The 24548-nt window shown below is 36.8% G+C and overlaps 4 protein-coding genes across 4 annotated transcripts in view; 2 read left to right on the top strand and 2 right to left on the bottom strand.

Moving 5' to 3' along the window:
* The first annotated feature begins 4567 nt into the window (after nt 1-4567).
* mnx1 (motor neuron and pancreas homeobox 1) lies at nt 4568-7045 on the top strand. Its single transcript, XM_087788274.1, has 3 exons — nt 4568-5069; nt 6069-6229; nt 6758-7045. The coding sequence occupies exons 1-3, from the start codon at nt 4568-4570 to the stop codon at nt 7043-7045; spliced, it is 951 nt and encodes a 316-aa protein (XP_087644400.1).
* A 2528-nt stretch (nt 7046-9573) lies between these two features.
* Nucleotides 9574-16632, bottom strand: nom1 (nucleolar protein with MIF4G domain 1). Its single transcript, XM_087789976.1, has 11 exons — nt 15641-16632; nt 15452-15564; nt 15037-15232; nt 14654-14977; nt 14456-14566; nt 12313-12480; nt 11844-11965; nt 11604-11736; nt 10659-10790; nt 10468-10577; nt 9574-10214 (listed from the first exon to the last, which is right to left on the bottom strand). Exons 1-11 carry the CDS (start codon nt 16517-16519, stop codon nt 10043-10045), a joined length of 2460 nt encoding a protein of 819 aa, XP_087646102.1. The 5' UTR covers nt 16520-16632; the 3' UTR covers nt 9574-10042.
* A 77-nt stretch (nt 16633-16709) lies between these two features.
* Nucleotides 16710-24548, top strand: part of lmbr1 (limb development membrane protein 1) — a 31750-nt gene continuing 23911 nt past the window's right edge. Inside the window, exons 1-5 of the mRNA XM_087789974.1 lie at nt 16710-16920; nt 19302-19374; nt 20961-21000; nt 21939-22078; nt 22474-22577. Of these exons, the coding sequence (XP_087646100.1) occupies nt 16858-16920; nt 19302-19374; nt 20961-21000; nt 21939-22078; nt 22474-22577 (420 nt within the window). The 5' untranslated portion in view covers nt 16710-16857. The remainder of the gene's footprint in view (nt 16921-19301; nt 19375-20960; nt 21001-21938; nt 22079-22473; nt 22578-24548) is intronic.
* rnf32 (ring finger protein 32) overlaps nt 22556-24548 on the bottom strand; it is a 34543-nt gene continuing 32550 nt past the window's right edge. Inside the window, exon 8 of the mRNA XM_087789975.1 lies at nt 22556-22686. The gene's annotated coding sequence lies outside the window, so the exon portion shown is untranslated. The remainder of the gene's footprint in view (nt 22687-24548) is intronic.

Raw genomic sequence — 24548 nt, 5'->3', positions numbered from 1 at the left:
GTTAACTGATTCCGCTTCCTGCACTTTGGGCTTGCTGATTGGACAAAAGTCATGTCACTCATTCTGCAACACTTTGCCCCTCCCCAACCTCGAAAGAGACGTTGTTATTATAATAATACTATTATTATGAAAACAACAAACCTAATATTTTTCTTTTTTCGACTCTTCTATGTGTTATCAATTAAATGGTAACTTAATCATTTCAAAATGTAATCATTAAAAAAATTGTATTGTTTAATATAGATTATATTTGATTTTATTGTTGTTGTTTTATCAGAATCAGAAACTTGTATTGCCATTGTTGTAAACACCACATAGGAATTTATTGCATGTATATTTACTATTAATTTAATTATTATTTTATTATTTAATGATTGTTTTTGTTATATTTTAATATGTGTGTTAATATAATTATATTTTTTTGTGAACTTCTGTGAATACTTAATTTTGCCCGACTGGGAAAAATAAAGGCGTATCAATCAATTAATCAGTGGTATAAGTTGGAGAAGTATTAGGAAAACACATTTTTATATGGTCGTTGTTTCATAATGAAAACATTTGCTCTGGGTAATTAATATATAAACTATTCCGATTTGTCACTATGATTTGTATTTTAGTTAAATGTGAAGGTAATTATGGTGCAAATTAACAGCTTTCTTGAAAGAGTAGTGTTTTAGGGTTCCCCTCTTTTATCCAGGCGCTCCTTATTAATTTTCTCTCCCCCTCAGATGTGATGAAAAGAGGTGATAAATCTGTGTGATTGGTGAAGGCCAATAGGAAATGGCTCCATATTTCACTGCTAGTTTAATAGAAATATTCATGCTTGGCGCCTTAATGAAATTAAAACCCGTGGTCGGGACAAGAGGTCTGTGCAGAAATGCTGTTGTTATTGCAACTACTGGCTGCTGATGAAAATCCTCTTGTGGGTAAAGCCCCAAAATATGCTCAACGATTTTATGAAAATTTTGCATTGATGTTGCCATTTCGGTAGGACATATTAGTGATCCACTCTTTATTCCCGTGTAGGTAACAGGCAAATGGAAAAATTACTTAACCAAGTGATTGTGTGATTTATTTGTTACAAAAAGAACAAAGGAAATCCATCTGTCTTAAACATTTTTTAATACATTTTAAGACATTAAGAGGGTTATGAAAAGAATGAAACATTACTAGAGCAAACACTTCAATGAGAAATGCAGAAACATTGAGAGAATGTTAACATATTAACACACGAAAACTATACAAGTAGTAAAACACAATGAAGATTGAAATCTATAAATGTCAATATTTTATTGGAAGATAATGTCAACCACCTTTTCTAGCTTTATATGTGAGCATGTGTTTCTACCTGTTACACACAAAAAGCAAGACATTTATAAGTCGTATTCATTTTGTTGCTCATTATCAACGCTTAGTGTTCATATGTTATTTTTGCTGAATCCAAAGTGTTCAGTTTTCATCCATACCATCCATTTTCTACCACTTTTTCACTTATGGGGGTACGGGGGGGCTGAGGCCTAACCCAGTTTCTGCAGGCGAAAGGCGGGGACACCCTGGACAGGAGTCTGTTGCAGGGCACACAAAGACACACAACCATTCACACATACACTCATAGCTATGGACAATTTCCCTAAGTTGTATGTTTTTGGATTGTTGTACATTTAATATGAAAATGTTCCCAGATTTTAACAAACCAAAAGTCCCTGTCTTAGTTTTTTCAATGGTTTTTCTATCTCAATCTTATGTTTGTTTTTAAGCTTAGAACTACTTATCAGAAACATTAATAGTGCAGTAAACAAAATAACATGGAACAACTAGAGGAAAAGCAAAAAGTTTGAAAACTGTGTGGGCTTATAACTTCATAGTCAAGTTATAATATAATTTACGTCCAATTGTATCCTCCCTCGTTGTATATTAATTACCAGAGTGTACAAAAATAGATTAGGTTTGATATTTAATATTTATATAATGATTTTAGTGGCCAGAATTGAGAATAAAATTCAAACTGTTTGCAGACAATAAAATCCATAATATTGGCAAATGTGTGCACTATTATTGTTCTCAGCTACTTAATTTAAATTATAGTGAATCTTAATATCAAAGAGATATGACTCCTCCCTTGTCTCCTCTCCCACCTCCCACCGTCCCTCCACATCAATCTCCCTGTTATCATTCTGTAATTGGTCATGATCATCAAGGTCCACAATTAAATGGCGATACTTTACTTGAAAAGTACCCACTGACTTGTTGATTTCCCCAGAGCAAATAAACGTCCCCGGAGCGTGGTCAGCTGATGAATTGACAAAAACTAATCTGCTTTATTGGTAGACAGGTTAAGGGCAACGGGGTGTCAATAATTCTCGTCCTGACCTCCTCTTCCATTAACTTTAAGTGGCTTATTAGACCCAAGTCACCCAGAGCCACAGGCCTATTACAGCTCTGTCCTCATCCTGTTCCAGTTTTCAATTACCAAAGGGGAAAAAACTGCTCGTTTGTCACAAAATGTGCTTAAATTTCACTTATTCTGACAGCAGTTACGCACATTACCTCACCAGGGAAGCTCATACGTATTGGCAATCACATTTTTTATTTGTTCTTTATTTTTTTTAACTTGAATGTTGTTATAAGACAACAATATCCTCGGGATACTGAAATAAATATACACAATATTAAAAAGGAAATATAACATAAAGCTGATTAAGAGTTACTGACAAATGATTTGCTGTATATTGTGTTCTTTTTTATTTACTGTGAAATGTTTGGGAATATTGCCCCTTATATATAAAAATGGCATCCTATCATGTATATGCTAATGGTTTATATTGCATTTCCCTTAATATATATGTATTGTTTTATTGCAGTCATATTTCGGAGCAGGGTCTAACAACAATAAAAACACTCGCAGTTTAGAAGGAAAAAAACACATTCGATAGAGATTAAGACGGTCTTCACGCTTTCGAATATTACAATTATTTCTCATTATTTAGTTACATGTTACATGTTACACCGAAACAGACACGTTGATCGTCCATCATTCCGGGTGATTCGGGGGTGCCAGCTAATTAATTTGGGTGCACAGCTCCATTATATCGGGTCAAAGTGCGTCTGTCAGGCTGAGGAGCGGCGACAGAAGGAGGGCTTTCACCTAAATTTCCCTGTTGGCCTCTCAGCTGCGTAGATTGCACCAGGCATTATTCTCGAGGTCTACTATTCATTCCATGTGAATAAAGTCACATTAACAGAAGCCTTAAAGAAAAAACTAGAAAATGAACATATTATTTTCCATTTACCGTTATCTGGTTTTTAAAATGTGTTTGAAACACGGTTTAAAATTGTATTTGATGAGTATTACGTGCAATAAGTGCGTTCACCAGCCACAATAATTCAATTTTCTACATGGTATTTTGACGACGATGAGTGCGTGGTGTCGCGCGCAGGGACAGTAACAATTCCAGCCTGAAAATAATATTGTATAAAAATACAATATATAAAACAAGAAGAAATAAATAAAACCACATTTGATTCGACCACGAAACAAATTGAATAACTATCAAACATATGAAATCATTGTAAATAACACATCTACAAATTTATTTACATTTTTCTTGAAGAAAACTTCAGGAGCTGTACACTTTCTTTATCTTGCCCTTTAAAGTATATATTTTATTGAGTATTGTTTTGATTGTTTAAGCGATTTGTGACCCTGGTCTGGAAAAGCGCTATACAAATAAAAATTACTTACTTATTTACTTACTTTCTTGAAGAGCGAAAAGGCGTTGTTTAATTTCTACTTCAGAATAAAAATAATATTGATGGACATTTCTGATTTTTTTTGTTTCATTTATGAAATTACATAACGATTTGTAGCTAATTGTTTTAATGTTTGGAACCTCTGAGGCTGTAAAATAGATTTGATTTTTCAACATATATTATTAAAGAATGGTCTTTTTTTTCTTCTTTTTACACGTAAATAATGTGACTATTACATATATAAATAAATAATTAGCTGCATGATAATCTCTTATTCGACCACAAACATATTTTCTTCATAACTTGTTAAAGCTGACTTTTTATAGACATAAATCAGCCCGTTCTTGACATCAGCGCTAAGAAATGTTTGTGTAGTTGTTTCCTTAAAGGAATTTAATTCCTTTTGAATCTTCATAATCACTCTCGTTAATTATTTTATTAAATGATTTTAATATACGGTCGCTTTATCTTTCAAAAATGCTCCATAATATAACGTTGGGAAATGCATTATGAAATCATTAAACGATAATATTCTTATTTTTATTTAAAACCCTGACTGCAGTCGGTCTAAATGTGATTATTTAGCAGTAAATTTCATTTGAAGTGTTGGCATATGGACGTCCTGCACATAATGTTGCAGGGAAGAGGGGCGTCGTTGGTCGGATGGGGGTCTTGGTCCAGCCCCTCTGAGGGAGGCTACACCAATCGCCTCCGCCTCACAGAGTTAAGTGTCACTCGGATATCTTCTCTCACACTTCGGAGCCCATCCGAACTTTTGAGAGGTGGAACAACAGAACCAGGGAACCAGGCCGGGACGATGGAGAAATCCAAGAACTTTCGCATTGACGCGCTGCTCGCAGTCGATACCCCCAAAGTGCAGACGTCTCCTCTGGCGCTCGTGACCTCCCTGTCCTCCTCCTCCCCATCCTCCTCCATCACCGCCTCGGAGCTGACCACCGCCAGTAGCGGGGGTGAGTCTTTACGCGCGGAGACCCCGTCTCCCCCGAGGATCCCCACCTGCGGCTTGATTCCCAAACCGGGGTTCCTCAACAGCCCGCATAGCATGCTTGGATTACACCCCCAGAGCAGCGCAGGGATCCCGACCCAGGCTCTATACGGCCATCCCATGTACACCTACTCCGCGGCGGCGATGGCAGGCCAACACCCCGCCCTGTCCTACTCGTCCTACCCGCACGGAGCCCACCACCACCACCACACCAGCGACCCCATCAAGCTGACCGCCAGCACCTTCCAGCTGGACCACTGGCTCAGAGTCTCCACGGCTGGGATGATGCTGCCAAAAATGTCAGATTTTAACGGTAAGTAGCTGCACTTAAATATATTAAATAAACATACATAGCTGCCAATTTACTCTGACACTGATGCTGCGTTTATGGCGTTCGTAAAGGCCGGTGTCAGGCTGACTAGCGACGCGCATAAATCTCTGTCCGCACGTGAAATTACAAAACAATGATCCTGAAGATAAACTTCCACTTTATTTAGGAGATTAGAACAGAAAAATAAAACTAAAACCTTAAATTCAGAATTATTTCCCTCCAAGAAGGATGTGATATTAGAGAATAACCGAGATGCACTGAACGCGTTTTGCAAGCGTGAGAAATTCGAAGCATAGCTTTGAATATAATGAAAATATATTTTTTTGGAAATTTTACTCGTACGGGTTTGCTGGAAAATAAATGTATAATAGAAAATAAATAAATACTGATGCCAACGAAAGTTATTTTCTATATGTTGTTTTAAGCTTATTTCATATTATTTAATAATACGTTTTTTAGCGAGATGTAAACTAGAAAAATCTGAAATTTGTAATCCCCACCAAAATAGTCGTTTTAATCAAGGCCACCGTTTTTAAAAATATCGTATGAAAAAGGGCACGATTTTACAACCCAATACATTTGTTATGAATACATTTATATTTACATTTATAAATTATAATCAATAACATTTTACAATCAGACATCTGCAGATGGATGAAAAAAGAGATGATAAGTAATGATTTTTCAGAGGAACTAAAATGGACATATAATGGACAGTGGGAAAGTAGCAGACAAGTGAGAAACCCACAGTCGACATGCTATTTGCTCACCAGAGACTGTCTTTTTTGTTTCTACTCGTTTTGACAGATTTGGTCAATATGAGGTGTCAAATATCTTCTGTAAGGACATATTCATATGTGGACTGTTTGACTTTACAGTCCTTAATCTTCACATTCCACTGCAAGTTTGGAGCTTTTCAAACCTATACCACGTGAAATTCATTTTTAAATCAATGATAATGAATGATGTGTCATTTTGCAGCTCAGGCTCAGTCCAACCTGTTGGGAAAGTGCAGGAGACCCAGGACTGCATTCACAAGCCAGCAGCTGCTGGAGCTGGAGCATCAGTTCAAACTCAATAAATATCTGTCACGACCGAAGCGATTTGAAGTGGCCACATCACTCATGCTGACTGAAACTCAGGTAAAAACACTGACATAGATCCTTCAAAAATACAGAAATAGACGATACAAACTTTATTTTTATTTGTATTCAAGTATGACGGGCGTTATTCATTTCAACATGGTTAAGGCACAGGTATTACCAAATAGTGTTTAAAGGCCCATATTAATGTGGTACGTATTTAAGCATTATCTACGTTTATTTATTTTTATTGGGTGAGTGAAAAGTGAGAGTAAAATGGCTTTGATTTATTCGTCATTTTTACGAAGGTGCTCTGGGAGCTTTTAGGTTAATGAATTCTCGTGAAATGAAATTCAGCTGCATTTAAAAAAAAGTCTATAGTATAGACTCTATAGACTCTATAGTATAACCATGTTATGTTGTTATTGCGCGTCACTGCGCCTAAGCATATTCAAGTTTCAATTTAATATGCGTCATTACAAAGTTATAATAATTTATTTACCATGGATCTAAATGTTGCCTGCAATGGTGTAAAATGCACGTCTTTGTCGGGAGCGCACAAAAACCTGTATTTATTTTTGGTTCTAGGTTAAAATCTGGTTCCAGAACAGACGCATGAAGTGGAAAAGGAGCAAGAAGGCCAAAGAACAAGCCGCCCAGGAGGCCGAGAAACAGAAAGGTGCCAAGAACACTCAGGACAAACCGGACGCACTCGATCAGTCGGACTATCACAGCAAGACGAACAAGAAGAACGGCAGAATACGAGACTTCAGAGACAGTGACGACGACGAGGGAGAGAATTTCACCTACAACTCCTCGGACTGCTCCTCGGACGACGAGAGGAATCACGCTAGTGACGTCAGCCCTCAGTCTTAGAGAACATTTGACATGGAACATGTGCGCATCATACATGTGTTCAGACACGCCAGCACACTCTCATCTCAGACATGATCCTCGTACTCTAGGGTTTTATTATTTATTATCCTGGCCATGAGGCAGTGTCACTGTCACGTGTTGATGCTGCGTTCAAGACGATGCTGCGTTCAAGGCGACGTTAAAGGCAGTGATTCAAGAATCATGACTTTTCACAAAACTGAACGCACGGCGTCATCTCAAAGACAAACAGACTAGAAGGTAAAATAGAAGTGTGTAAATACCAAAATGTTAAATTTGATGTAATCCTTTGCTCTGTGTTGGAGCGCGTGTTGCGTTCAGGTCCGTCGCGCACTGTCGGCGAACTTGAAGGCGATTCTTGTGTCGAAAACCAAAATTAAGTAAATGTATGACAGGAATATATATTTAAAAATCTGTAACCTTTGTTTCTTATTTTATTAAAGTTTATATAATTCATTTTCACGCCTGCCATGGATGCGCCATCATTTCTATTGGAAATAAACTAAATAAATAAAGTAAAATGTAAAAGCTACATGTAGTCATAAAAAGGCAGAGCTAATCTCAACAAGACACGAATACATGTTTTCCGTGCGAAAATGTACATTTAATTACGCGATAATATCTGGATATTTTGATCAGAATGCTGTAGAAATCAAATGTTATGTTTATTTTTATATGTATTTATAACGCACAGTTCATGCATGGAATTGATGTTTTGCGTCTGCAAACACTGTAAATAAATGTTTTTTTGTATAAAAGGCGTGTAATGATCAGATGTTGACGCAGACATGCGTTTGTCTTCCTCCTGACAGCTCGGGTCATGGGAAGGACTGTTAATAGCGCTGTCGGATCTGTGCAAACGTGCAGGAGAGCAAACAGCAAGAGGCAGCGAGACGAGGAAACATTTCACACCACACTAGCAATGGCAGCTCATATTAATAACACTTTTAAATGGCCACAGGGCTGCCCCAGACACTGCAGGCACTATTTTAATAAAGTCATCACTCTTATAGTGTCTGAAGATGAATCACTCTTTCTAAATGATAATATACAGAAATATGTTATAAGTACACGTAAAGTGTGGTAATAGATTTTACAAGTTTTTAAAAAAGGATTCATATTTTTAATACCTCTATATTTTTTTAGGGTGAATAAGCCGTCTTACTATCCTGATAATGACGCTTTTAGTTAAAGCACATTATGGTGATTATCATTTTTAAATTTGCTTACCTTTATCCATCATTTGAATAGTTGCCAAGATATTTTAGGAAAGTTGGTCAGAGCTGGCTACAAAAAAGGGAGGAAATAGAGCTTAATATTGAGCACTTTTAATGCGTAACCAACTTTCTTTTTTAAATATAAAATATTATATATATATATAAACTTTTTATTTAATTCCTTTTCCTGTAATAAAAACAAAACAAAACTGTGGGTCGTAGATTCAACTTCAATTCTTTCTATTGTCTGAATCAAAATTCCAAATTATAGTTTTTCATAAGTCTGGGCTAGAGTCAATCCTAGCTATTTAAAGCACAAGGAGGGATAGTTTGGTCCACATACAGACAGTGTGTAATTTAACATCAGCAGATGACAAGATTGTTAGTAGATACTACTGTGTGTGAATGCTCGTCTGCTTAGATGAATCCGCTTATGGAGTACTGATCCGTTCAGGGCCTCCAGCCTAAGTTAGCTGGGATGGAATTTATTCCCACATAGCTTTATTAAGGGATAAACCTTATAGAAAAACGAGTCAAGAGGGAACAATGACAAGTCCACATATAACAAATGGACATTAAAACCGTTGTTTAATTAAATAAAGTTAGCCAATCTTATAAGTAAGTACAACTTTATTTGCTACATTTGGCAAAAAACATGCCTTATTAAACAAAAATAAATTGAGCTTAAATTAAGTTTCAGTTGTGTTCACCTTTAAAAGGTAACAAGTGATGACTTCTTTAGCATAACCTGCATGGGACTGTCGAGGGGTCTGCTGGTTATCTTCAGGTGTTTGTGTTAGCTTTAGCAGACTCCATCAAAGTTCAAACAAAGGTCAAGCCTATCAAGACACACAGACAATGGTCAGCGTATTATCTGCACAGTGAAGCCATTGATCCCACTATCTCCACCTTTTGACACCCAAATTCACTAGTTATAGCTTCAGTGTTGAGATTCTTGCTCACACCTCACTCAGACGGGAAACTAAGCCACCACTCTTGTGAGTCGCTGAAGGAGTTTTCTCTTGTTTGACCACCGTGACCCCCTTCTGACCCCGGGCCCCGGTTTGATACTGACCGCACCATTAAGACTGATTAATGGCAAGTATGAAATGTAACAGTGCAACTCTGCTATGCTAACCATGTGGCGACAGTGAGCAAACAGACCAGACTCCGGTCCTCGGGTCACACATCAGGAAGTACAAACAGAGTTGATGCACCTTTTATGTTTTGAGCATCTGTGTAAAAGTTGTTAAGACTAAAAATTACTGAGAAAATATAAACAAACAAAAAAAATTCATTTGGAAACTGTTTTTCAACATCCAGTTAGCGAGAGCTCTCTTTAGTGCATCGCAGGTAACAAAGAAACACCGCACAGAAGAAACAAACGTACCCGTGTGGATATATTTTAAATTGCAACATTTCCTTTTACCACTGGATTGGAGAATGCGTTAAAAAAACGTATTCCCACTAATTAAGAAGGATGACGACGAACCAATATAGAAATCTAGTGATTGTTTGCACTGAAAAAAAACAAAACATTAACAAATATGGTCATTATTATATCTCTTCCCGCAGCTAAAATAATAAAATATTCAGAAGCTGATTGAAATTGTATGATATTTGAATAATAAAAAACGCGAATAAGAAAAGTTAACATTCACATTTAAAAAAAATTGTATTTGAAATTTCTAATGTGGTTCCATCACAATATGAATATTTACAACAGAAATATATATTTTTTAAACGACCAACAACGAGAGGGTTACAGTTTGAGCTTCGCTTCTTTGGTTTCCATGGCTCTGGTGGCGATCTGGGCCTGCTCCTTCAGCGCTGCCACCTGCTCAGGTGGATCCTGCGAGTTTTTCAGCAGGAAGTGGCTGATAAAAAGCTTCAAGCCTTCTCGCAGCATTCCCAACTTGGGAATCCCAGAAATCCTGAAGGAACAAGAAGTGGGTTATAACAACACTGTATTATTTCTCTGTGTATAACAATATTTTCCTCGTCTACTAAAACCATGTTTCATGATTTATCTTTATTGTCGCACTTTTTGTCTGAGTAACAAATCACATGATCAGTAAAATACATTTATATTATTAAAAATCATTTTAGTGTATTTCTTATATTCATACATCTCTCTTGTCCTCCATCTCATTAAAATACACTTTGTTGCACTTTCATCCGTCTCACCTGCCAAACATGGTAACAAGATCCTCAGGCTCCGTTTCTTTCAATAACTTAGTCAACACTTGACGAAGGAAGCGGACTTTGGGTTTGTCCAGTTCCCCAAATTCAATAACCTGTAAATGAAGCAATGACAGAGGTAAGAATAATGTGACCTTTGAAGAGTAAATATTTTAGATATGAAAGGGCTTCATCACTTTGAGAATGGAGAGTGAAAGACACTTCTTCTGCAGGAGTCGTGTGACGAGCTGGACCAAGTTGCTGAAGGTGCTGCTGGAGAGGTTGGAAAGTTCCCTGAATTTATCCCACAAGCTGAACTGGAACGTAATCTGTACGACACACATCACAACGTCATCGACCTCGGCTATAACCTGCAGTTCATCTTTTGTAAGGAGCCATGTATGTGTTGTTAATGCTTCAAATAAAGGTTTGAAGATGAACATTTCCATTTTCTGTCAGAGCAGGTTTGAACGACAGAGTTAATCTATTTCTAGTTTACATGTGAAAAACAAACTTTCCCAGCAGCTTAACTTTTCTTTGAAGAGCACCAGGCTTTTGTATGGACGACAGCAGCAGGAAGTAATGTTTGTCATCACGGCTAATGACAAATAATACCAGAGGTGTGGGAGAATCCCACCAGGAGGTGAAACACAGGTCAGTTGACCTAAGTGGGTGGTCGACATGCTGGGTTCTCGAGAAGAGGTCAAGTGTACTAATTATTTGTTATTGTTCTTTAAGCATTTACATTATATTTGTACCATTAGTCACGCAGTGAATATTTCAGAGAATAAATACAGACCTATTTATCAAATTCATTCTTCGTTTTAGAATAAATGTTATCAATTACTTATTTGTGTGGATCATCTCATCTTGTAGAAAATAAAAAAAAAAAAAAAAAAAAATATCAAAATTATATTACAGGAGATCAGTGCCGACATGTTGAATTGATAACATTAGAATGTTGGAAAGTGAATCTTTTTTTAATTGTTAATTTTAAAGGATAATCTTACCTTAATATTCCGGAATATGTTAGTCGTTAGTGTAAGTGATAATATTATATGTACATGTATTGTAAACAACATAATATGTAAATGAATTCCTACACAAATAGCTTTGATTTTTAACAAGGCTAATCTTTCTACCTGGAAACGTCGGTCATGCAAGCAGAATCTCTCTCCCAGCACAGCATAAAAAGCATTAAATGTTTTCTCCTGCAGGCAACAGTCCATCAGAACATGAACGATCTCCCTCTCTTGCTTGTCCTTCAGACCCATCCTTCACACAAAGAGTTAAGCAAAGGTCAATTAATGGTCACTGTTAAAACAGATAACTGACACTTCTTATTTAGTTGACAGCCATTAACACACAGAGTGACAACAAACCTCAGCAGCTTCTCATAAGCATCCAGATAATCTTCACTTGTCATGAGGACACAGAAGATGTTTCTTCTCACCTCAGTGTTCATCCTCTGTTTTCTGGCCAGATCTAAAACCTTGTTACTGAACTGAAAGCAACAAGAAACCAATGAATACATGAATATCATTGAAGAATCTTTACTTCAAAGAACAATATTGAGCAATCATTAGGCAGCAAAGCAAAAACACTAGTTCAAACAATTACACTTTAGATTAAATTGTGTAACAAGCAAGAACAAACATATTAATCAAGATCATAAAGGTATTTCACTTTTATTTTAAAATTCTTATTCTGGTGCCTAGCATGAACTCCTATGGACACACTGAGTTTTGGAACATGTGATATCGGATAGTTTTCCTTATATTGATGAGGTACAATATGTTTAAATTAACTTTTCTGGGCAAACACAGAGAGGGATAATACAAATTAAATCACCTGTCCTTCTACAGAACTCTCTTTCAAGGCCGTCTTTCCTTCACCAATCATTGGTGCTCCGCTCCAGGACGAGCCCACGATCCACCAGCGTCCCACTTGATCCGCACCTAGGAGATTCTCCAGAGAAACTCGGAGTTTCATGTCACTCCCAGACACAGCTTTACTGATCTGACAAAAAAACAACAAAAGTTACAATCTCAAAAACTGTGACAGCAAAAAGTTACATTTGGGTAACACAAGAAAATAATTATCGCTCAGGAGGAGCACACGGTTCTCTGCTGCACTCTAGTGGTTTCAGAAGGAAATTACAGATCTGCATTGAAATGCTGGTATACAGCACTTGGTTTAAGAGTTGGCATAGCCAAGATTTAAATTTTCTAATCACCCTCAAGTCGACTAAGGGTTGAGATTATTTACATATAACTTGTTCCTGTTTTTTAGTTTAAGGCAAAAATGTAAGTTAATTGTAATGTAGTGACTGGAGCTCAGTTATCTTAGTCTTCATCTTCTTCCAAAAAGACACACTTAAAAACATCCAAATACCTCCATGGTGCTCGTCTGTATTGAACGCTTCAACAAGAGAAATTGTTTCGAAGAAACTTAAATCTATTTCTTAAGTTTGTTTGTAGGGGAAACTTTACGTCTCTCAGCTCCTGCTTAAAGTCTTTCCTCATTCAAACACACAAGTTTCAGTAAGAATGTGCAAGATTTATGCCGATGGCCTGGGATATAACTTTAAAAACAAGCTTAATATCTAGACTCGTTTAATTTCTTTTCAGAACAATTTCTAAAGTCAAGGCTTCAATACAAGATGGACGTTACAGACTTGATGAAGATGGCGACAACTATCCGTCAGTCGCTACATTCAATTGTACTTACATCAGGGACCCCAGTTAGGTAAAATTAAATTAGTGGAATCGTAAAACAGCGCAAGAAAATTGGAAGTGAGATAGGGGTCTGGGGGTGCAGGAATTTGGGCTATTTTTCAATTCCCAAAACAATGATTTCATTAGCAAAATGTTGCTTATACTGTGGAAGTGATAATAACTTCTTGATTGACGAGTTGAAAAATCAGCCACATGGTACTAAAGACTAAAAAATACTTGATGCATGTTATGATATTTTGGGTTAATAGTCTACATCTTTTGGAACACATCTATGACATTGATCGTAACTCAAATTATTGAGTTGTAGCATGGATGAGTCACAGCTAAAATATGAATTATCTATTCTTCATAATTATACACTCAAACGTTTTGAAATTTTATTATTTCAAATGTTAAACCTGCAATTCTATTTTTTGGGTGATCTATAACTCTGTTTCAAATAATCAATAGATATGGCAAATCATCCAATAGATAATTTAAAAGAAGATTTTAAACATGGATTTTAAACAGTTAAGACTGTGAAAATCAAGGGTTACAAGACTCTAAATGGTACAAAGTATGACCGTCAAGTTTTGGGAATTTACTGTGACTTTTAGCAAGAACTCTACAAAGAAAAGTGCGGTGCATTCAAGGAGAAACAACTGATAGCTTGACAGCAATAGGATGTTGTTTCCTAGTTACGATGATTTGATCACACACTGTTGTCTCCATCTGTGTGAGTAGTGATGCTGTTTAGAAAGTTAGACCTGTCCATGTTGCTTCTGAATGGTTGATATTGAGTGGTGCCTTTAGTGATTGGCTAGATTTATGCAGAAGTAGACCAAAGTTTATTATTATGAGAGAGAAAAAAAGAGGTAAATTTAAGCGTGAGAAATGTCAAGCGTGGCGTTTAACTCAAAAGGTGACAGATTACTCTGTAAATAATCCCAACCATGAATCCACACAAGGGTGAATAGAAAATTGGTAACATTTACATTTTGGATGAATTATAACTTTTAATTTATTGATAAATGGCTACTAGAGTGTGGAACATTAATGGAAGAATTATAATCTGCAGGTGAAATCAAAGGTCTTTAGTGTCATTTAAAGATTCCAATATACTGACTGGTCTGGATGGATAATAATGTTTAATTAATTCTACACAACCCAATGAAACCTAAAAGTATATCTATTTTATGTTTTTGAACTGTTAGAGCCTTCAAGTGATTTTAGTGTTTGACTGCTAAAATCGTAGTCTGAAAAAAAGAAAGACCAACCAAACTTCTTTGCAGCTTCCTCATTCTCTCGACAGGTTCTGGATCATAGCCTGGTATCTTCCTCATATCATTGTTCTTCAAAGCCATCATTGTCTCCAACATGAACCGAACCTAAAGTGTTAAGTTCACAGTGTTTGGTAAGAAAATTCTACAGTTCCAAAATAAAGCTGATTAACAAGAACTGAGAAGCTCACATACTCTGGTCTGGTCCTGAAACTGGCCTCCGAGGTCACAGGCTTTGTGTTGGGCATCAGAAATGAGTTCCTTGAGTGCAAGTGCATCATCTCTGCGCAGGGAAAAACCGACACTCCGGAGGACAAACAAAACCATCTCGATATCCTTCTCTGTGAAATTGGCCACGAAGCGTTTAAGGATGTCAAAGACGAGGAGCGAGTGAACAACCTGGAAGTTGTACAAGTGAGCAATTATCGCAACCAGGTTGTTGCACTCCTTGTCTTCACTCTGGTCTTGATAGACTTTGTCAAAGTTTTGCACAACTGTTTCAAGGAATTGGGCTCCCACCTGAAGAGTAAATTAACAATTACGAGATGTGTTAAAATCAAGGTCTATGTTATTCTTACCTCTAACCCCACAGAGTGATGGATGACACTGATGAGAAGGACATGCTCCATCAGGAGTCTGTCTGGCATCAGGGCGGGAGTGACGCATGCAGATAGTAGCACCTCAGTTAATGTGTCATTCATGTCTTTTCGGCTGCGGCTCATGTACAACTCCTCTAGCTGACCACTGATCGACGCCATGTTGGCCTCACTCAACCTGAAATTCACCAAAGAGTCAGTTCAGGTCAGAGAAATAATTCAAATAACATTTTTATTTTATGGCAGAATCTAAATTGTCAGTAGATAAAATTGGTTAGACTGCAATAATAGACCTACTGAGAAGACCACATTTTTGAAATTAATCTAAATTCTAATCTGACAAAAGATTCCCCCAAAAACAGTTGCCAATTATCCCTGGTTTAATGCAGACAATCACCTGTTGACCAGGCCTTTAACGGTCTTCTTTAGCTTTTCCAGTTCAGCTTTGCGTTTGTCATCTTCCACGTTGCGCAATTGAGGTGGAAGATACTTTCCGACAGAAGAGGCCACCTAGATTTAGGGGACATTAAAAAAAGAAAATTATTAACGGTGCAACAAAAATGGACATTGATATTTGTCAACTCACAGGCTCTGGAGTGTTGATGGTCTGAGTATCAGCTTCTTCTTCCTTGATGTCCCCAATGTCTTCCTCAGATTCCTCCAAGTTGCTTTCATACGTTTCACCTCCATCATCATCATCATCGTCCTCCTCTTCCTCATCATCATCATCATCATCCTCCTCCTTCTCATCACCATCATCATCTTGGTCTTCATTCTCATCACATTCATCGGACTTCAAATCGCTGTCACAAGCCATCTCATCATCATCACTTGCTGACAAGTCAGAGTCGTTTTTATCCAGCTTTTCAAAGTTGTCTTTAGCAGCATCCATGTTGTCGTCGCTTTCATACATCCCCATCTCCTGACAGCCCCCATCTATCACACCAAGGATGTAATCCAGACCATCAGCCACAAATGACTGAGGCAATGTCTTCTTGTTTTTCCTCTTGTTTAGCTTCAAATATTTCTCAAGCCTCTTAATTTCTCTGTCCTCTTGTTCGTTTGCCTCAATGAGGGCCTTCTTTCTGGACTCCTGAAGCTTTTTATTTTTCTGGTTCCCTTTAGTCGACTTGGACTTCGTGGGGGTCTCTGGTTTCTTCTGAGGTTTTGCTGGGGCTCTTTCCTGTTCCTTGGGTTGTGGAGGCGGGTCGCTGTCAATACCTGCTGCATTACCATCAAACTTCTTACCTTCGTAATGACTTTTCATTTTGGCCTTTTTCAGTTTACGCTTCTCTTTGCGCAACTCTTTCCTGCTCTTCTTTTTAACAATGCCCGGTAGATGGCGAGAGTCTTCTTCTTGGTCCTCTGGGCCATTTTTCTGCCTCACAAAGTCACTTACGGCCAACTTGTAGTTTTGTAATAAAGTCCCCGTCTTTTTCTTCTTCTGCTTCGGTTTAACTTTCATAGTGCAAACTGAAAGTCGGTATAATCCAGTACAAACCAAAATTGCTGCTTTATTTTATCGTAAAAACAAATCCAAACGTGAGCAAAGACGACTTCACATGTATCACCATGAGGACTGTTGATTTGACCCCTGTTCAGTCACGTGGTCATTTACTTCCGGGGCGCGCCGAAACAGAAATGGACGTTTGGTGATGACGTTGTTTATTATGGGGCGTGGCTAACTCTGTTAGCATGCACCGGGTTCCCCCCCAGTTTAAACTGTCTTTGAAGCAGCCAGCGCGGTGTCTGCCGAGCAGCGATCACCCTGGCTCTGTCGCAGTTGTTCTAGCAATATGAAGAATGGACGAAGACGACGTTACTATCAGAGAGCAGAATTTCCACAGTCAAGTGAGAGAATACATTGTGAGTAACGCTTCGGAGAGGCTAGCTTGCTAAGGATGTCCTCTAGCGTCCACGGATGCTAACGTTAGCCTCATCTGTCACTTTGACTCGACACAATACATTCAATCGATATGTCATTTCCAATTGTACTTGTCAATCCAGTGTGTTTCAAAATAGATTGTGTAGTTAATTTGCTCGTCATAGTGAGTCTTAAATAAGCTGTAACTATTTTGTTAATAAACACCACTGTATAAGTGTAGTCTGTTTAATTTTCACTTAGTATTTTGAATAATCTTTAAAACTGCTTTTCCCGCTAACTCGTCTACACCGTCGATTCATATTTAATGTTCATGGTAACTTCAATACTCGGCTTTTTAAGGTAACGTTTTGGTTTAACTATTCAGATATAATAACATGACATAATGAAAATCTTCCTTTAAGTCTTAATGTGTAGACTGTCTTAAGTCTTGGACCTGAGACGCCATGAAAGGTTTCCTCAAATCTGAAATGTTATATGTTAAGATGCAATGTATGCTATATTAGTATTGATTACTATTTGTATGGTTGTTTCGATAACTTCCTTACAAACTAAGTATTAATGCCAATGGTCAAAGTCTAGCGTTAGGATGCATATAAAGATTTGAAGACGCCACTTTATTTGGTTTACCAATGATAAATACTAATATTAAAACAAAAAATGAAATGCAATTAAAAAAAAGACGAATGCACAGACTGATTCATACTCAAAAGCTTTACTAGCAGAGACTACCAGCTCAGTGTCCTCTGGTTAGATTAGACTTGGCACATTAGACAGTATGCTTAGTTTTATTTTTACTAAACTGTGATTATGCGAAATGAGTGAAACCTTTCTTCAATTTTAAGCGGACACTCTGGGTTTTAGGTTCACAAGAAAAGGTGACACCTGTTGTTTTGAAGAGTTGAAAGGATGAGTCAGTAGAAGCATGGTTGAATAAACATGTTTGTATGTAAGGGCGAAGGAAGCCTACGTTCCTGTTTTTACTTCAGGTTGGTTTTCTGCAGGATGTGGCAGCGGTGCATGAAAACAGTTTAGGTTGTTATTGGTTATCGCCGTTTGCCGGAAGTTCACATACCATCGATGTGAAAAATACTCCGGTTAGTTTCTACTTATTAGTTCCTTTACTAAGTAAATGCACCATAAGATTATATTTTACGTGTAAGAAACAGAATGCCAGCTGCACTGTCAATGTCAGGTTATCTCCTTGAAACTGTTGTGTCTGCTTGTTAGTGCTCTTATCAGCTGTCTGCACCTAATTCCATGCTCTAGACCAGCCCTTTTGCAGTACTGTGGACCATTTATTTTTGTGTATTAAAGACACTGTCAAGTCTTATTTTAAAGCCCAGATATCCCTTTTCTACATTCTACAAGGAGGGCTGAGTCATATTCTCGTCTGAGCCCAGTCATGGTGCGATGTGTAATGTTGAGTAGGGGAAAAGTGCTGAAGTTGGAGCTGCTATCATTAGTTGTGCCCCGTTCACTGTCACAGTAGAAGGGGGAATGTGGAATGGGATATTAGTGGGAGTGGAACGTGGTTCTTTTCATTGGCACAAACGACTAATAAATTTCACAAGCAAGAATATACTTTAAAATATGATTTGATATGCCAGTTTATCATCATCACTGTTCATCAGGTAGTGCAAAAATATTATTGCCATATATTATTTGTTGAAGATATTCAGCTTACAGCTGTTTGAATACACTGACCTTATTTTCATATAACCATTTTTGTTCATATGTTGAACATTTTTTATTCTTTTTTGCTGCTGACATTGTAACTTAAAAAACGAATTATCTAAAAATCTAATGTTTAATGGGCAACTTATGTGAAAACCAAACTTTCCTGACTTGCTAACATTTTGTTCAAATGTTGTCTTCGTCTCCAACTCCCTCATCCTGACAATGTTTTGTATTACTTTATAACGTTATTTCCCCTTGTGAAATCTTGGCGAACGATAGGTTACGAGAGTGGAGCCCATTATAACGTAATAATGGCTTCCAGCCAGCTGTTATAATGTGTGGTGATTAAATGTGATGCTTACCTATCACAAGAGTGGGTGTGGTTATGGTAAACAAGATTTTATTAATTAAACAAAAAAAAAGTAAAGTATTTTCAGTGGGCGGGAGTTTCTATTGTAAATATTTCAATGAAAATAGAGTTTTGTACAAACAGACACACACTGATGATACAATAGAGGTCCAAGATCAACTTGAGAGACACTAAAATCAACACATACAGTAAGTTGCCCTCCAAAAAGTAATCTTGATGCTGGTTCTTTTAAAAAATATTTGCTATACCACCAAGATTGATTTTAATCTTAAATTAATGCCTCTTCTGTTGTTTTTGTTGTTGTTGTTGTTCCAGATTTGCTTTCTTCTGTTCGCTGTCCTCTACATAGTGTCCTACTTCATCATAACACGATACAAGTGGAAAAGTGGTAAGTACATATGTATAATTTGATCTCTTAGTTGCTTCATGGGAACGTGTAACTTGATTTACAACCTGAGGACATCTACTAAGTTGAAGTTACTGCACAAGTGCTGATTTATTTTATCTCTTTAAAGAAAATTCAAGATTTAAGCTACAAATAAAACCAAATATCCATTTAAATAGTTTTTTTTAATGTAGTTTAAAAATCAATAATTCTGATATTGTAGCTTTTCTGACTGTAATTTTAAGTGTTGAATGTGGTTTTTGTACGGCTACAACACATCGATTTGTCTTATAAAAATTAAATAGTAAAAAGAAGATACAAAGTACTTCATTTAAATAATTGAGCAATTTGCTTTAAAAACAAAACAAAAAGGTTGATGTCAAGTTGCTAAATTAGATTAGAAATTTAAACCCCTTTGTTTAACCTATTTGTGTGTCAAAAATAATGGATAAACAGATTTAATTCTAACGTAATTAAACTGAGCAGAGATTAATAAGTTTTCCAAATTAGCATTTGGATGCTTGGATATATGAAGATCTATTATTGAAATGCGGCATGAGCTCCAGTTCTTACTGACTGTTGTGCAAGCGAGTCTCAGAACACTATTGCCACCAGCTGTCTAATTGATCTCATTGCTATCAATTGTGTCTGTTAAAAAAACATGTAGATCACTTGCATGTAGAGCAAGAGTATTGTGTGCATAACATAATTGGGTTGAAATGATGACTCGGCAGAGGTCTGGATTCTAGAAGGACGTCAAGGGATTTATTAAGCTTTAGATAGTTATCAAAGAATGAACAAACTAATTATATGTTGGTGTATTTATAAATAAAGAGAGTGGTTCTAAAACACAGCAGTTTCTTTGTCATACAAATTAATTCGAATATTTCTCTGGTTCACGTATGAATAAAAAAAACATTCAGAACCATTTAAAACTGATCATATCTTAACAACTTCAATCATTATTAACTGAGTTATCCGTTGTGGAAGATTGATGATAGCCTTGTCACAATAGTAAACCCCATATTGCTTTTGTCAAATGTCAGAATGTCTTCAAGACCAAAAATAAAAAAAAGTCCCAGAGGCTCTCTGTTTAACATCTGTTGTCACCAGTCAAATACGTTTGTGTGTGTTTGTGTGTGCGCGTGTGCGCGTGTGCGTGTGTGCTGGTAGTCGATTGAAGTCGTTGGGACAAGCACTTGCACATGCAATAACATTAAGGGAGTCAGCAAAATAAGTTTAAGGAACAGAATACAGATTATACCATCTCTCTTTTAAGCCCAAATCTATAGTACAATTGCTTTACGTAAACTCGCAGTTCATGATAATTGAATGAGCATTTACAAAAATTCAACCAGCGGTCAACAAGAACCGCTCAGATAGCATTTAAAGAAACATTTTGAAAGTGATTCTAGGTCCAGGTGGATTCATTGAATATATGTAAGGTAAAGTCACCTGGATTAATGAGACAAATGCACACACTAAAATTTAACTTCATTATAAAATTGGACATTGTTGCAGCTGAATTGTAAGGATATTTTATTTGCTTTTGTTATTTAAGATATGTATGAATTTTATCCCTTTCACAGATGACCAAGAAGATGAAGATGCTGTTGTCAACAGAATATCGTGAGTCAGTTTTATACAAATAAAAAACAAATAAGACGCTTTAAAATTATAAGAGGAATTTAGATGTTTAGGAAATAAAAGCTGTTATATTAATAAAGTACTTGTGAAAGCTGCTTTAATCTCTTAAGGTCTGTGGTTTGTAATGGTCTGATGTCACTCTTCCTCAGTAAAGTTAGTGGCCAGTAAAATAATCAAAAGTGACTACAGTAGTAAGTAAGTAAGTAATTCTTATTTGTATAGCGCTTTTCTCGACCAGGGTCACAAAGCGCTTAAACAATCAAAACAATGGTTCTTACTTTCAGAACTATTCATGGTCAGGCTCCTCCTTACATCACTGATCTGATCCAGCCTTACACCCCAGCTCGGGCTCTGAGGTCTGTGGATCAGAATCTACTTATGGTTCCTCGCACACGGTTCAGAACCAGAGGAGAGAAATCTTTTCAGGCTGTTGAAGCTTTGGAACAATCTTCCTCTCTCTTTGCGCTTCATGGATCTACTGACTCCTTTAAGAAACATCTTAAGACGTTTCTATTTGTTCAGGCTTTTCCTTGATTTTCTGGAACTCCTGTTGTGTTTTCAGTTTTATCTTGATCTTTAAAATGTATACTTTATTGACAGTAGGATATTAGTAACATAAAATAAAGTATAAGATACTTATATTTTAAACATAAGATATTAAATGAATGAGTGCAATCTAATCCTTTATTTATTTTGTTAAAATGCAGTAGTGACTTAATCAAATTTCAGGAGTGATTGGATCAAATCTAAGCCAGGAAGTTGATTTAGGTTCTGTATAATTTGTTGATGCTTTTGTACATTATTCCTCTTAATTTTACCCATTTATTGATCACTAAATGACCACCAGCCATACATGTATTTTCTTAAAGTTTGCTACTATGTTTGTATTTGAACTTGTGTGACCTTTGTTCTTTTCACAGGTTGTACTTGTGCACATTTACCCTTGCAGTATCGGGTGGTGCCGTCTTCCTCTTGCCTTTTTCAATCATTAGTAACGAGATCTTGCTCTCGTTCCCCAAAAACTATTACATCCAGTGGCTCAATGGCTCCCTTATTCATGGTGAGGGAACCAAATAATCTATAAATACACTTGTTGCATTCTTTTTACATTTCTATGTTTTGTTGTATCTGTCATATATTTCCTGTCAAAGGAAATTTTGTCTTCTGTTCCTTTCGTATCTTTCGTTCCTCTGATGTACCCAATTGTTGTATTCTGCTGTTTGTATGGAATTGCCCTTTATAGTGTTGGTGACACAAATTTGACCCCAAAAGTTGTAGTTATTCTCATGACCACTAGATGGCAGAGGAGTCCGCGCTAAAACTGACTCACTTGAAGCAACTAGCTATTTGAACACTATTATTTGAAATTTGAAACACGGATGTCTGATTGTTTGTTTGAAATGTTTTTTTAAAATAACATTGCACTGACAACATTCAAATATGTCCTCTCTGCAGGTCTCTGGAATCTTGTGTCACTCTTTTCCAACCTGTGTCTCTTTGTCCTGATGCCATTTGCCTATTTCTTCTTAGAGTCTGAAGGATTTGCTGGCTCTAAAAAGGTAATTATATGTGACTTTCAATTTTGGCGTTTCCTTTGGCTACTTAGCAATCTCATTTGGGGGATACTGAATCCTCGCCTGATCCGGGGGCTTCATGATATAGGCAAATCTGAAAGGGGCAAAAAGATTGAGAGCACGTTAGTATGTCTGATTTTCAGAGGGCAAATATTCAGATGCTCTTTTTGAGCTTATTATTATAGTATCCACAAATGAGTTGTGCACATCAGAGATAATGTAGCAGGATTTGTCATTACTGAATTTATGTCATTACTCTGTAAGTAGTCTTGCTCCGAGGCTGATGGCTGCTCATCTTGTCTCAAAGTCAGGTATCAAACTGATCATTGTAATGACTCATCTATATCTAATTAGAAGCTTAGTTTTCTGGCATCCTCATTCTTTTTATTTATATGTCATAAGCTGTAGCTACATCCAAATATCACCCTGATAAAAACGCTTCCAGTTCCAAACAATAAGTAAACATTCCAAAATTTAACATATGACAGTTTTTCCAGAAGGCCGTTAAATCCTTTTACTTGCTACATTATACCCAAATGTAATTTTTTGTAAGGATTTTCAAAACCGAGGTAAACAGCAAGATCAAATCCCGATTTAATCCTAAAAATAACCACACAATTGTATATATGTGTTGTTCAAGCTAAAGTGTTGTGTTGGTGTTTGCATTAGGTGTAAATTGAATCCACTGAAAAAGGGGTTGAATGATTGTGTGGTTAGCCCATTTGATAATGGGCTAACCAATTTTTTGTGGTGCTACGGATGGTTGGCTCAAATAAATGTAGATTCAATATTTATGTTGATATTGTGTTTAATTGTTGAAAGTCATAATCTTAGGTTCCTTAGCTTACCTTGAACTCTTCAGAGACTTCCTAAAGGAATAAACTGATGTTGAAAGAATATTTTTTTTAATGGGAGTGTTTTGTACTTCCTGGTGAAAATACTTTTTGTTCCACATTTGACTTGGCCATCTAAATAATTTTGCCTCCTTGTGTGATTAAGTTTGACACCCCTAGTATAAAGGGTAGAAAAAAACTTTATTTTTAAATGTGCTTTTTATAAATGTAAACAATTTCCCAAAGAAGACCTCCAGAATGATTAATAAAGTTTATTATGTTATTAATTTAAATCAATTAAGATTTTTAGTTTGACTTTTTCAAACAAGAAAGTCATTTGTATTCATCATTTTGCACTGCTATAATAAACATGGCTCGGGTGCGCAGCAGCAGGTGTCTACTCATTGCCCTCTCCTTGACTCATGCAGAAAGCTCATTAACCATGAAAGTCTGAACCTGGTCTTCACCCAGCATCACATCCTGACAAAGTCCTCCAATAAGGCCATGGGCCGCAAACGCTTCATCACCACTACATCGGCCCCACTGATTTAAGGCCTGATTCCTTGTCACCCTTTCCCCAGCCCCCTAAAATAAAACTTCAAAAGGACAAGCTAATAATCGAGTTGTAAGGCTCAGCGAACTTCCTCATTTAATTGATTACTCCCACCAAAAGAGGGGCTGGGTGCTCGTGCTGCAAACGTCTATAAAGCTGCAGCGACATGACGGCACAATAGAGCTTCGCAAAATGGAGGGGAAGAGATTTACTTTTAATACACGCTATCCTGTGTCACAGTTTGAAACCTCTCTGGTTTATATCACTTCTGGCAAAAGTGCATAAAATTGGTCTGTACTGTAGGATCTTTGGTTCTCAGCCTTTGGCACAACTGCCAAAGTTGGAAATGAAGCAGGATGATGACTCCTTGTAGGGTCCTTCAAAAAGTGTAGTTAAAGGTATTAGTATGCTATCAAATAGGTGCAACGGATATTTAAAAAGATTAGCTCGATGCTGAAAAGAGAAGCTGTTAGTTTGAGTCTTGGAATGTATTTATAGATAAAGACGCGACACCATGAAGTTAAATCAACGTACACAAGAGTACTAGCATATTGAGAAAAATAAAACCAG

Source organism: Callionymus lyra, chromosome 4 (genome assembly GCF_982586985.1).
Source record: "Callionymus lyra chromosome 4, fCalLyr1.hap1.1, whole genome shotgun sequence".
Classification (NCBI taxonomy): domain Eukaryota; kingdom Metazoa; phylum Chordata; class Actinopteri; order Syngnathiformes; family Callionymidae; genus Callionymus; species Callionymus lyra.
This window is presented reverse-complemented; position numbering and strand designations above follow the sequence as displayed.